The following is a 14071-nucleotide window of genomic DNA, read 5'->3' on the forward strand; positions in this document are numbered from 1 at the left end:
CTCCTGCAACCTCCATGCCACTGCTGCTGCTCAGCACTGTACATGCCAGAAGCAGATGTGTAGTCATAAGACAAAGCCTGTGACTTTGGGCTAAACGGTACCCAGCTCTCCAGCAATCTTCGAGCACAGACAGAGGCCCTTGCATACTCATCTCCAAATCTGGTGTTGCACTAGCTCCTGAGGCAATAAAACAGCTTCAGCTTCACATTGTACTTCATCAGGGTTTGACAATATGGTGTTTTTGATTTTGCCCTTTTAATCTGTTCTGCCCCATCATCTATACATGTTATTTAAGTCCATTGTGTTTACTATCAATATCAAATACACTAGAGCTTCTCCTTTGAATGTCATTATAACTTAAGGAGGCAAATCATAACACAACCTACTTGATTTTATGATTGAAACCAAACTATACTAAAATCCATAAAACAATGTAAGTCTTACAACTGAGATAAAGAATAATTTTTTTTTAAATTATCCTTTTTTTCTGATAGTCATTGAAATCTTTACAAAAATGTGCCTATTCCTTGCGTTTGCCTGAATTAGTATTTGTCATTAATAGAAGAGCAACAAATTGCACAGGAACATCTATGGCTGGGCCCAACAATACTGCAAGAACGACACACACTTCTACCTATTTCACAATGAACAAGAGAAGTAGTTCAGTTGGTGATGCACTGCTCGGTCTTAAGAGGATAGCAATAAGCTGCTGAATGGGAAGCAAGCCAGAGGAGTAACCCCATATAAACAACAACAACAAAAAAAAAGCTGTAAAATATCCTGCTCTGTAATAGAAAATATTTTGTGAACAAAAAAGTCAAAAGCTAGGCAGAAGAAGATCCTGTGTAGGTGTGATATAATGTAAACATGTAATCAATAAAGGAAATTACCTCTCTCAGTTCTCCAATTCTGCGAAGTGCTTTATCCTGGCTTTGACTCAGAATGCTCTTAAGAAAAAAGGAAGAATAAAGATGAGGTGTATTAAATGTAATTTTAAATGGATAAATAAATTTTAAAAACTCACAAATGTAATTATTTGTTTCTCTTTCAAGTCACACTTGATATGCAAGTCTTGTCATAAACTGCCAACGGTGGGCTGGCAATCTATCACCTGAAGTCAGCTGATGCAACAAAAAAGGCTGGAGTACAACACTTCACAGTTATTTTGAAAAATTAACTTTACCTTGGTTTCCTTAGAAATCCCAGCTAAGAAATCATCAAGTGTTACATACTCATAACACACTGAAAATTAAATCTGCATTGGAACTACACATTTTAAGACTGAAAAAAGCATGCAGGTAAGAGACCATGAAAAGTAATGCTTACCTGTAGCTTCTTCTTTTCCCGCTGGGTAACTTGATAAGCAGACACTAGCTAAAATAAACAAATCAGATATAAAGATGATAATACATCTGCATATAGCCATCAAAATAATTTCCTTAGTTGTATCACTACCTGCATTTTCAAACCCTTTGTTCCACGTGAGAACTTTCTTTTTATATAAATGTACTTAAATTTTCTTAATGTTTTCTTTATCTATCTATGAAACATCTCCAATGTGTTAAAAAATACAAGACTGCATGCAAAACAATGATGTTACTCAGCACTCATACACAGTTTTCCCTTCCCTGAGACAACATACCACATATCACCCTTCAACACAGGGGGTCAAACCCAACAGTATCAGAAAGTTACATCTCAGACAGCTACCCCACAGGGGTGACCACTTGTAAGAGTACATGTCCGAGGGAGATTAAGCAAAAATGATTTTACAAAAAGTGTGCATTAAAAAATACATTTCTAAATTTAACAAAAAAAGGTGTAATGTTCTCATCCCATATGCCTTGCATATATCCAGCAAAGACAGACTGAAAGTAGATAGTATTTCATTTCTCACTGTAAACCGACAAAAGGAGGAACGGTACACCTTAGTTTACTTAAATATTTGATTACAACTGCCAAGTAGCATTATGGTGAAGTAGCATAATGGCATTTGAAATTAGAACACTTGTTTTCAAATTGATGAAAAATTTAAGAAAAACAAATCTAGAACACCAAAATCAGAAAGTCAAAATCTATCTTCAAATTCTAATTTAAAACAAACTAAACATTTTCAGAATTCAAAATTACTTTTAATTTCAAAGCTATATTTATTTTGCCCTTATAAGAAAATCAAAACTGCTATGGGTGGTTTCCTTTACCATATTTTTGAGATGCTAACTATGCATCCTACTTTAAGAGCAAAAAAATATTTCTGCCTTAATTACTCATTATATATTGCAACAAGTTTCTTCCAAGCCCCAGCAAAACAATTATTTTCAACTGAACTGAAAAAACTCACAAAACCAGGAAAAAAACTCAAGCCTTTTTGACAGAGAAAGTTAGGACTTGGTGGACAGATTACACTAATAAAAATAATCCCAAACAACCAAAAAAAGCATTGAAACAAACCCACAAACTGAAGAATTTTCATTTTAGCAACTACTATTTACACAAACTTTAAAAAATACTTATTACATTAACTGGAAGTGAAGGAAAAATTACTGTGAGAACTGCTCTTTCAGGTATATGCTGAATACTGCAGCCACTGTATACATATTTTAGATTCCAGGGATTTTGACAAAAGTCTGCATAGGAATTTTTGTATTTGAGGGCAGCAAACATTAAAAGAACTGTAAAAAACAGTACAAACATCCAGTTTTAAATACAACACACACTTAAAAAAAAAACAATTAAAGAACTCAAACAAAACCCCAAAACTAATTAAAAAACCCAATACCAAAACACCACCTTCCATTTGACAGCTTTACCTTCCCCAGTAATTTGGAAAATGAGTAGGGAAACTACTCATATAATTGGTTTTTACTAAAATACCCAAAAAATAAGATGTTTGAATTAATTCTTCTCAGGGAATACTTAGAAATTATGAAGAATAGAAATTGTTTCTTGAAAACAAAATGCTTGCCTTTTGCACATGGCTAGAATATGCACTGTGCATTTCAAGAACAAGTTGGAAAAAAAAAATTTGCTGTCATGGGAGTACAAGTCATGCTCATCTCTCTAATGAACTTCGCCCTCTGCTAGATGCTTTCAGTTTGAAATCTTAATAGGCCTGCTCTATGTGAATAACCATTAATTAACCTCTACTGTTGGCACCAGGAAATTTTTTACAAACAAGAGAAGAAAAAGATTTCTATGTTCTATTACCAGAAGAACACTTAACCTTTTTAGGTCAAAAACAACTAGATTTAGAATAAGTTAACTTCCATGTTAGTTGTAAGTTTAAACATTTGCTCCAAATAGGAAAAGAAAAAGATTGTCCACTGCTGCAGTATCTGTTAGCCTAATCTCTTTCCCCTTTCTGCATAGCTAAACCAGTCACATTGCCTACCTCTGAGTATTTTCCCCTATAGTTGCCTAAACTGCGCTCCATTCTACGCAGACGCTGCAGCAACTGCTCTTTGCTGAAGGTGTCCATATTTCCCAGAGGCTCTTCGGTTTCACTTTCAATGTCAGAAGGTGAATCAAAGGTGGGACTGAGAGCTTCCAAGTCTAGTCGATTCAGTGAGTCTCTTGAAGAACTTCGGACTAGGGACTCTTTAGAAGAAGAGCGAAATAAGGTCTCTTTTACTGGGCTTCGAAACAAAGACTCCATGGAGGGAACTCGAAGCTGAAGCCTCTGGGCAAAAGACTGACTGTCACTTTGCTGCAAAAATTGAAAGAAAGTAATTATTTCTGCACTGCTTTTAGGCAAACAGACACACTAAAGTCCAGGAAAGAGACTTGACCTGTGCAAAGAAACTACTGTTGTCTAACACATGCATGACACCAAATAGCGGCTACTCCCTTAAAAGAATCATCTACTTTTGCAGAAAAATCAAGTATGCAACTACCAGATGTGCACAATTTCAGATAGCAACTAAATCTAATAAACTACAGCTCTGATTTAAACTTTTAGGAAAATGTATTTCTGTGTAATCCCTCTAAAAAGTGAGGACTGTGTAACTAATATAAATGTCTATTGTCTCAAACTTGAAAATTATAACTGACTCACTTCTTAATGTATTACACAGAAGACTGGATTTATCTCAAAGACATAGATATTTTCCTATGACTAAGGGAACAAATTAATGGTAGAGATCCTTGTATGATAGTTAGTCCTAGCAAACCATCTTGAACAGTCCTTTTCTTATTTTTATTTTAAATGACTTTATGATTATTATATAAAACAAAATTCTTGATTTATGCAGCTATAGTACCTACTTCATTCTATACCAAAAGATGCTGTGCTGTGGTAAACTTTACTGCTGGTGCTACAAAAGTGATATGAAAGCATTACCGCAAGATGTTGCCCCTACAATCAAATGTTGGGAGACACATGCCGGAAGCCACTGCTAATCCCACTTCAGTAAGCTAAATGCTTCCCTGAGACATATTTAAAATTACCTGCATCCTTCTCACTAGTGACAACATTTTAAGCCTATCAGTTCTTTTCTTCAGCTTTTTAAGCATGCAATAGGCCCCCTACTTTTGAAAGCGAGTTTAATGCTGTGCAACAAGATGCATCTCAATGCTGGCAGTCTGCTAACCAGTCCTTACAAAAAGAAAAGCTCCACACATCAGTGACAATACTTAATACCAGCAAATAGGATTACACACAAACAAAATATCTGACCATCCTTACAGGCAACTACTTAGCCCCACTTCAGCATGAAGAGAAATACTGGGCACTCAAACCAATGTAACACAAAGACAGCACAGCAGTGAAGGAGGAAACAAACCCCCCATGTCCTCCACATACCTGTGGAGAGCCAGGTTCACTTCCATTGTTTTCTGTGGATCCAGGAAGTGGTTGTTTATTCAAGTCCTACAGGAAGTAAACACAACTGTTAGAAGAAACAGAGTACAAGGGCTGTAATTCTGTTGTTCCTAGAAACAGCATCTGGGCTTTTTTGTTTGCCTTTGTTTTTAGTACCTTCTTTAGAAAGCTTATTAAGATGTCTTCATGCAAACAGGCTAGCTTGTTAAATTCAAAACAGATTGCTGCAATATGCAGAACAACAAAGCAGCTATGTGTGCATGGATTAGTATGAGACATCTGCAAATATAGACATCTCCAATTAAGTAAGTCATAATGATTATTTATATAACATTTATGGACAAATCAAAGACACAACAAAAAGACAAAATTATAGCAGGAAAAGCCAAATTAATTACTAGTATTTACAGCCAATATGAGTAAGAGTTGGCTGTAACACCTTCTCTGTTTCAGTGCATTGGGAGGGCAGAAACTACCTGGAAAAGAAGTGCTGGTAACAAACTGTTTATAACTCCAACAAGCATGGAAAGAAAATTAGACTTTCAGAAAATATATCTCTAACAAAACTTTTGCATTCCCAAAGAAAGGAAAACAAAACACACACACATTAAAAAGCTTCTTCCAAAACAACAAAACCAATACAACAAAAAAGAGTAGTCTGGAGTTGGTTGGTTTGTTTGGTTTGGGTTTTGGGGGCGTTTTATTGGTTTGGGGTTTTTTTACAGAGTTTAGACATTTCTGTTCCTAGCCTGTCTCTCCCTCCCTTTCCTGTGTCCTGTGTTCAGGTGTTTGCTAACCCAGTCCTAATTTTCAGGAAGGATGACCCTGGAAACTACACGTCTCTTAGACTCATTTCATTGACTAGTAAAATTATGGAGATTTTTCTGGGAGTTATTGAAAAACAACTTCAAGACAGAGCAATCCTTGGTCACAACCAGTAATGAGTTAGTAGGGGACACTCCTGCTTGCCAAATGTGATTTCCTTTTATTACAAGATTACCCACTGAGATGAGAAAGGGAAGCCACTTGTTGTAATCTTTTTGGATTTCACTAAAGCCTTTGATACTGTCTCTCACAGGACCTTCCTGGACAAAATATTCAGCATACAGCTGGATAAACACATCATGTAGTGTGTGAGCAATTGGCTCATGGGTTGGGCTTAAAGCTTTAGAGTGAATGGGGGGACATCAGACTGGTAAGATGTCACTAGTGGGGTTCCACAGGGCTCCATCCTCAGCTCTGTGCTCTTCAACATCTTCATAAATTACTTCAATGCGGGACTTGAAGGTACACTAAGCTGGACAATGATATTAAATTGGGAGGAGCTGTTGACTGCCTTGAAGGCAGCGAGGCCCTGGAAGAGGGGGCCTCAGCAAATTAGAGGGCTGAGTAATCAGCAACCATACGCAGTTCAATGAAGACAAATGCCAAATTCTGCACCTGGGATGGGGCAACCCTGGATGTATGGACAGAATGGGGAAAACAAGACACTGGAGAGCAACACCACGAAAAGGGACCTGAGGGTCCTGGTCAATGGAAAATTGGATATGAGTCAACAGTGCCCTGGCAGCCATGAGGATATGAGTCAACAGTACCCTGGCCAAGCATGTCCTGGGTACATCAGGGACTGCATTACCAGCTGGGCAAGGGAGGGGATAGTCCGGCTCTGCTCTGGCCTGTGTGCAGTTTTGGGCGCCACAACATAAGAAAGATACAAAGCTATTAGAGAGTATCCAAAGAAGGGCTACAAAGATGATGAAGGGCCTTGAGGGAAAGCTGAGGTCACTTGGCTTGCTCATCGCGGAGGAGACAGAGGGGAAACCTCAAACCAGTTTACAATTTCTTCATGAGGGGGTGTGGAGGGGCAGGAGCTGAGGTGACCAGCAACAGGACTTGAGGGAATGGCATGAAACTCCATCAGGGAAGATTATGTTGGATATTAGAATAAGGTTCTTTACCCAGAGGGTGGTTGGGCACCGGAACAGGCTCCCCAGGTAAGGGGTCATACGATCAAGCCTGTCTGAGTTCACGAAGTGATTGGACAACACTCTTAGGAACACGGTGTGATTCTTGGGGCTGTACTGTGCAGGGACAGGAGTAGGACTTGGGTCAATCTTGTGGGTCCCTTGCAACTCAGGATATTCTATGATTCTAACTTACACACATCCAGATGGTTTTTTGCTGTATAAATCCAGTCCAACTGAATTAGCAGAATATGCTAGAAACCATCTTTGATATGGATTTTTTAAACAGAAGTGAAACACTGAGGCATATCAAACAAAATATGGGTAAATTTACCTAAAAGCAGTGTAACTCTTAACTTTTAATCAACCTATACCCTGATAGTTACATGCAAGCTGCAAAATCTAAGGTGTATGTAGAACTGAAATCTCAACCACAATCACCCTCGTATATATATCTCCTACATGATCACACTCACAGCTTCTACTCTGGATATGCCAATAAGCACACCTAAACATTAATGTGGCAGAGGAATTATAAAAGAGCTTTAAAAAGGTCTGACATGGAGCAGATTTGAGGTAGTACAGAAGTAACACAGAACAAAGAGAAGTCCAGATAGTTAAGGAAATCAGAGAACTGAGCAGTTACCCATATACAGACAAAATAAAACAAGCCATACAAGAAGTCTGGATTTGGATTTCACCTAGCTTCAACAAAATCTGCATTCTGCTTCAGAACACTATCCTGTGGCAGTGGATTTGTTCCTAGTGGATTAATAGTTTTTATAGGTTTTAAACTGAAGCACTTCCACACTGTGTTCTTGGCTCCACTACCTTCTTGTTCTTGTTTTTTCTCCTAACAGGAAAAGTTAATAATAAGATAATTCAAATAAAAAATTACCTTCTGCTTCATAATTTACAAAGCATCTGCTATGCTACTATAGGACTGACAACAGAGGAAGACAAACACTTTACCAAGACATCACAAAAAGAGTGATTGGGCATTGGAATGGGCCGCTCAGGGAGCTGGTGGTGTTACCATCTCTGGAGATACTTAAGAAAAGACTGGATGTGGCACTTAGTGGCATGTCTAGCTGGCAAGGTGGTGTTAGGTCATAGGTTGGACGCAATGATCTCAGAGGTCTTTTCCAACCTACTTCTGTGATTCTGTGACTTACAAACTAAATATACTTCTTTCAAAAATCAGGTATTCTGATACACATGAAGAAGAGTTAAAGGAAAGTCTGGAGGGTTTGTGCATGTAATTTGTAAGTACAATTTCATATTTAGCATCTATTTTAAAACACAAGATTAAGTAGATTTATTAAATTTAATAAGATTTTTATGAATATAAAACCCATGGATGCTGTTTCTTTCTGTGAAGATGCTTTAAAAAGCTACCATTTAAAGACCTGTAAAGATCCTTAACAATGTAATTTCAAAGCTACACTAGTGCTGACACTTTTAAAAGTTTCCTACTCACTATGCAGGCATCTTTTATACAATCTATGGGAACAAACAATTTGGGGTTAAACTTTCTATTGGCATAAATAATAAAAAGGATACACTAGTAATCTTTCATATAAAAAATGGACCACCATAGGTATCTGGCTGCTGAAAGTCTCTATCACTGTGCTCTAAGGCAAAGGATTGTATTTGGGTACCTACACACTGAATGGTAAGCATGAATGGAAGTTGCTATATATAAATATAGATCCAAGAGGCTTTGAAAAGCTTAAAAGCCCGAGCCTTTCATAAGCCTGAAGAAAGCTTTCAGCATAATTAGACTCACAGAGGACAAGCAGCCATTTTGAAAGTCTTAAAACCAGCAGTTACATCAAGGTTTCTGGAGACCAATGGAAGTTTTTCCTCCACAAACTCATAGAACATTAACATCTATATCTCTATCCAAAGAGAGCTATACTTAAAATATCTAACAAAACCATTGCTTTTTATTATGAAGATGTATAAATCAGAACTCAGTTTCAACTGAAGCACATAGGGTGTTCCACTAACATTTTTCATCACCTTACTTCCCTATTTCTGCAATGCAAAATTATACTTTTTTCTCAAAGGCATAAATAGATTACCAAGCCTGAGAAGTGAAAGCTTAAATGTTTTTATTTAGAAACATTTTAACATTTTACTGCTTTTAATAGTAATACTTTCTCAAGTATTCAAAAACTGAGTAATTATGAAGGCAGAAAGGAAGGATGCTTAATGCTTTCTTCCCTCATTTTCCTTTTATTTTTCCTTAAAAAAACCCACTCTGACCAAGAATATTTTTAACTGTTTCTTCATGCACAAGACCTTTGCAGCTTAGCTAGTAAAGAGTTGATACTAACTTCATCTATGCCAAAAATTCCACAGTTACAGTCACTTCTTTATGTTGTTCACTCTCAGATCACATATACAACTAAAATACTGTTTTGTTTTAGCAGAATTAATATGCATTTGTGCATGTTGGTGAAACTTTCCTCTCCTGTATTTTTACTTTACCTAGGTTTTGTAAACATATATAATGTGGGTGTTTCTTTAATATATTTTTTAATCAGTCATCCTACTGTCTTTAAACTTTCCCATCATTTTCTCCCTCTCCCAGTTCTTACTGTGAGTACTGCCCTAGAATTTTCAAGAAGTTCAGAGAACAAAATGAGTTTTACAGGTAACATATTAGTACACATTGGTTACACATTAACAATAACTGTTTCATTACTGCAGTCTTGCATATAAATATGTGAGCCACTAAATATGCCACTAAAGTACATACTAAAAGGTCATATAAAGACAACATTGGAGCACTCACACAAACAGTTATGTGAAATTAATTTTTTTTTGGCGATAATTCTGTTGAATAGTGAAAAAAGCTACAAAGCTTACTTAAATTTGCAGTGAATCTTTAAGGAATGATTGCTGGATGTGGAATATGGCCAAAATACACTTTCCTGGGACCACCATTTTAATCACTGTTTCTGTCCAATCTTGTTTAGCTTGAGAGAGAGACAAGTCCAACAAGTGTGTAGTGCTATGTCCTGGTTATTAAATTTTGATCCTGTTACAGCTTTCAGTGACTGGTCAATTTAAACCATGAACAGGAAAAGAGTACTGACAAAGTAATCATGAAGTATAACGATGAGCTGGGATGCTAAAAATTACTGTGCTTTAAATCACTTACGGACTTAGGAATGCCATGCCTCTAAAGTATGTGAAAAATGCCTTTCCTGTCCTGTGCCAATAAGAATACAGCTTCTATGTGCCTATATCAGAAAGCAGAAGTCTGACTTCCTCCCTATGCCTGCTTCCTTTTCTTCACTGCTTGCCACCTCTCACTGAGCTTCTCTACTTATATATAGTGAAGACAACATTTCCAGGAAGCATAGAAACTTATATTTAAAGTAAAATCTAACTATTAAAAAAAAGACTATTCATCCTCACAATAATAACTGTCAGGCTATCAACTAGATGTAGATTAATTTATGTGTCTATGTGAAATAATTATTTCCTGCTACCATTACAAGTAAATGACATGCTATATTTCACTGTAAGCAGCAAACAGCATGTAAGTTTTACACATAACCGATCCCAATGTTAATTCTATCCATTCATCTTGAAATACATACAGACATACATAAATATAAAGAGGAAATTTCTATGCAACACACATACAAACTTGTGCAAGTTATTTAAATTTTTGTATTGTTGCCTGTATAAGAAGAAATATGTTAATTTTTTTATGTTACAATAAATTCATATCATACCAGCACACCAGCCAGGAGCTATCACCTACTACCTCTGTGAAATTTAGTGCAGGGTTAGCAACAAGATAGTTAAGACAGAGGTCTTTGTGAGAACAAGCCATAAGCAAGTAGTACATTACTCTCCTCCACCTGCTAAAGGCATCACTAAGAGGGGTGGGGAGGACTCACCACACCATCACTCTGTGGCTTAGGTTGTTTGGTGGGATCCAAAGCAAAGATAGTATACTCAGAGAGAAAAGCAGGTTCTGCTATCATCCCGGCTAACAGCTGTTATTCAATGCAAAAAGGAGGAAAATGAAAATAAATCAAGCAATTAAGAACATCGCAAAATTTTACTCTATTTTCCCATGCTATTAAATACATAACAAAACAATACAGCAGTTTATGAAACAGCAGATATCGATAAAGAGAGTATGTAACTAGAAAATATGCACTAGATCATTTCAGAACAGCCAAAATACAGTTTTGATCAAAACTTCTTTAGAACAAAAGAAGGATACTATTTAAAAGATCCTAGTTTAGTCCAGGATAAAAAAATTATGTTTCAGGCATCGCTATTGTAATTTTTTTTAACTTCTGTGGATGAGTTGTCTTCATATATCACTGAGCCCTATTTGCTCTCAGTTATTCATTAACAACCCACTATTCTAAAAATTCTATCAGTATTTCAGTTATATATAATCTAAAATGCTTGCTTTTGACTATTTATCATCTGATGCTTTTATACATTAGAATGCCGTTTATATTTTTAAAAATTCCTTACAATTTTTTTAAACTACTAGCAGACTATTGAATATAACCATTTTATCAAGTCAGTATCTAAAAGATATAAATTCCTAGAGGTGAAAACATGAAGCCAAGAGACTGGAATTTGAATTCAAATTGGATATATACATTTAATGTCATGTAATGCATTTAGGATGCTGTAACTGAGAGACAAAAATATTCCTCTCATGATTATACTCACATACCTAGGTTCAAGGTTCGATTTCCTTACAGCTTGAGATTTCAGAATTGTACTGACTGCTGACTAAACCAAACTAAATAAAACAAAATTGTTCTGAAATAATGAGACAAACCCCTCTATCAAGTTACCAAACAGTACTTTTAGGAATCAAATACTAATATAAGTTAGGAGTTTAAATTACTTTTTTTTGGTGACAATTACATTTATTCCAGTGCTGTAGCAGATCAATTACATAAATTCGAGAGAGAGAAATATTTTCACAGGTAAGATCTGAAAAGCTACATGACTTTGAATTTGTGTTCACCAAACCCTTCATGACTTTGAATTTATGTTCACAAAATGTAAGAAATGGTAAATATTCTGTGAGAGCCATATACAATAAATAGCCTCAGATTTGCCAATAACTATTTGCCAACAAAGCTGAAATTTCTCACTTTTAAGTTACTGCAAAGATGAGCTGCTAATAAAAAATTGGTCGCATTCCTCATGTTCTCAATCTTCATTCCCCCAGAGCCTCAACACACCCTATGCATTCACTGTGGTAGCAACAACACACTGAGTTTGCTGTCCTCCTCTCTCAGCCTGTCAGAAGTATAATTCTTAAGAGTAAGCTGTGCAAAAGCTCCTCATGCTTACATTTATATATATATAAATATGTGTGTATGTACATATATTTGTATATGTGTATCTGTATGTATGTATGTGTATATGATATATATATATATATATATATACACAGGTGTGTAAAACCCACCTACATTTTTTTCCTCCTCTGAGCTTTCAGACAAGAGAAAAATAAGGAAATTGACAAAATTGACAAGTGATAATGGTTCCAGAAAATCTTCATCAACTGTTGATGCCCGCATAAATTCTTGCTCCTCTTGAAAGGGCATATGCCAATAAAAGAAAAGGCATATACTATGTATACAAAAGTGTACAAACATACAGCAGCAATACTACAAGCAAGCCTGATGGCCTCATGAATTAGAAGCATGCAAATTCACAAATAAAATTATCGAATTTTTAAAGATAAAAATTACTTTGCATGTTTGGAGAGGACCAGTTAAGAAAATGAAAGACAGTTTGCAAAGCACTAATAAATGGATTAGGCAAATATTATTAACCAAATGATTATGAACATTATCAACATGTAACATATATTATCTTCAGCTTAATTAAATCACTTTTAACAACATGACTATCAAGAACTTCAGGAACCACAGACAATTTAAATTATCTCTTCACAGTAATAGCCTGCTAGTGCTCAAAATATTAAGTTGCAACATTTCACCATAGCATTACTTTGCTTAATCCTAATTGCATTATTTAGTACACCAAAGTTTGCATTAGAAAGGATTCCTATTTCATCTCTAACAAGTTCATCCTCCCCAAAAAAGATGGTCTGTCAGCTTGTTCAGTGTCTATGAATTGTTAGATTTTCAGCGATCCCTGGAAGTTGATGACCATGTGAGTGTAGCCAGGTTCAGAAGGCTCAGACATAAACTCACAAATTTACAAATTCATTCTTTCACAAAATATTAATTATAAAACCCAAAACATACAGGTTTGATGACAGAACTGTAAGCAATGGCAAAAGTTCATTTTTAAAATTCATTTAAACTACCTGGAAAACTGATAGGGATATGCAACCCTGTTTTAACACAGTAAGATCTGAACTATTCAATGCCTAAAACATGCCAATCCATATAGCAGTTATGAATTTGCGAAAAAGGAAATTGATGCAGTACTGCTTGAATTTGCAGACATACAACTCCAGTGTTTCCATCATAACTAAAAGCTTACACAAACAGTAGAATGCAATTAAAAATTCTGCTCAGTATCACTGATGCTGATCATGATGCAAGAACATTTCTAAATCATCTCAGCTTTGCCCTTTCTTGCTTGAGTAAAGGCAAGCACAGAAGACAAGGAGGCCTCTTTTCCTCAGTTTTTAACAAATAGGTTGTCCTCAGATCAACTGGCCTCCTGAACTATCAGACAGACAGAGAATAAATAGCCCCCTTGCAATCCAGAAAGAAGCAGTTAGTGACCTGCTGAGCCACTTAAAATGCTCACAAGCCTGTGGGACCAGATGGGATCCCACAGTGACGGGATAGAGTGGTGAGTGAGGTGGAAGAAGAGCTCCCTAAGCCATTCTCTCTCACTTATCATCAGTCCTGGCTAACTGGGGAGGTCCGAGATGACTGGAATCTGGTCAATCTAATGCCCTTTATCAGAAGCACCAAAAGGAGGATCCAGGAAACTACAAGCCTATCAGTCTGACCTCGGTGCCCAGCAAGGTTATGAACAGGTCATCTTGAGTGCGATCACACAGCACCTACAAGGTGGCCAAGGGATCAGAACCAGCCAGCATGGATTTAGGATGGGCAGGCCCTATCTAACCAACCTGACCTCCTTTTATGACCAGGTGACCCACCTTGTGGATGCAGGGAAGGCTGTTGATGTTGTCTACCTGGACTGAGCAAAGCCTTCGACACTGTCTCCCATGGGAAAATCCGGGAAAAGCTGGCAGCCTATGGTTTGAAGAGGTGCACACTTTGCTGGA

The 14071-nt window shown here is 36.6% G+C and overlaps 1 protein-coding gene across 5 annotated transcripts in view; it reads right to left on the reverse strand.

The window, feature by feature from the left end:
- The window catches only part of GOLGA4 (golgin A4), a 78008-nt gene that overhangs the window by 48112 nt on the left and 15825 nt on the right, over positions 1-14071 (reverse strand). For 3 of the 5 annotated variants that reach the window (XM_030944188.1, XM_030944187.1, XM_030944189.1), the window contains exons 3-6: positions 4802-4867; positions 3392-3706; positions 1327-1374; positions 891-947 (exon numbers count right to left, since the gene is read on the reverse strand). In XM_030944188.1, the coding sequence (XP_030800048.1) occupies positions 891-947; positions 1327-1374; positions 3392-3706; positions 4802-4867 (486 nt within the window). Of the gene's footprint in view, positions 1-890; positions 948-1326; positions 1375-3391; positions 3707-4801; positions 4868-10706; positions 10806-14071 lie in introns of those variants that run through there. The other 2 variants (XM_030944191.1, XM_030944190.1) reach the window with 2 other exon arrangements.

This window comes from Camarhynchus parvulus, chromosome 2 (genome assembly GCF_901933205.1).
Source record: "Camarhynchus parvulus chromosome 2, STF_HiC, whole genome shotgun sequence".
NCBI classification, from domain to species: Eukaryota; Metazoa; Chordata; class Aves; order Passeriformes; family Thraupidae; genus Camarhynchus; species Camarhynchus parvulus.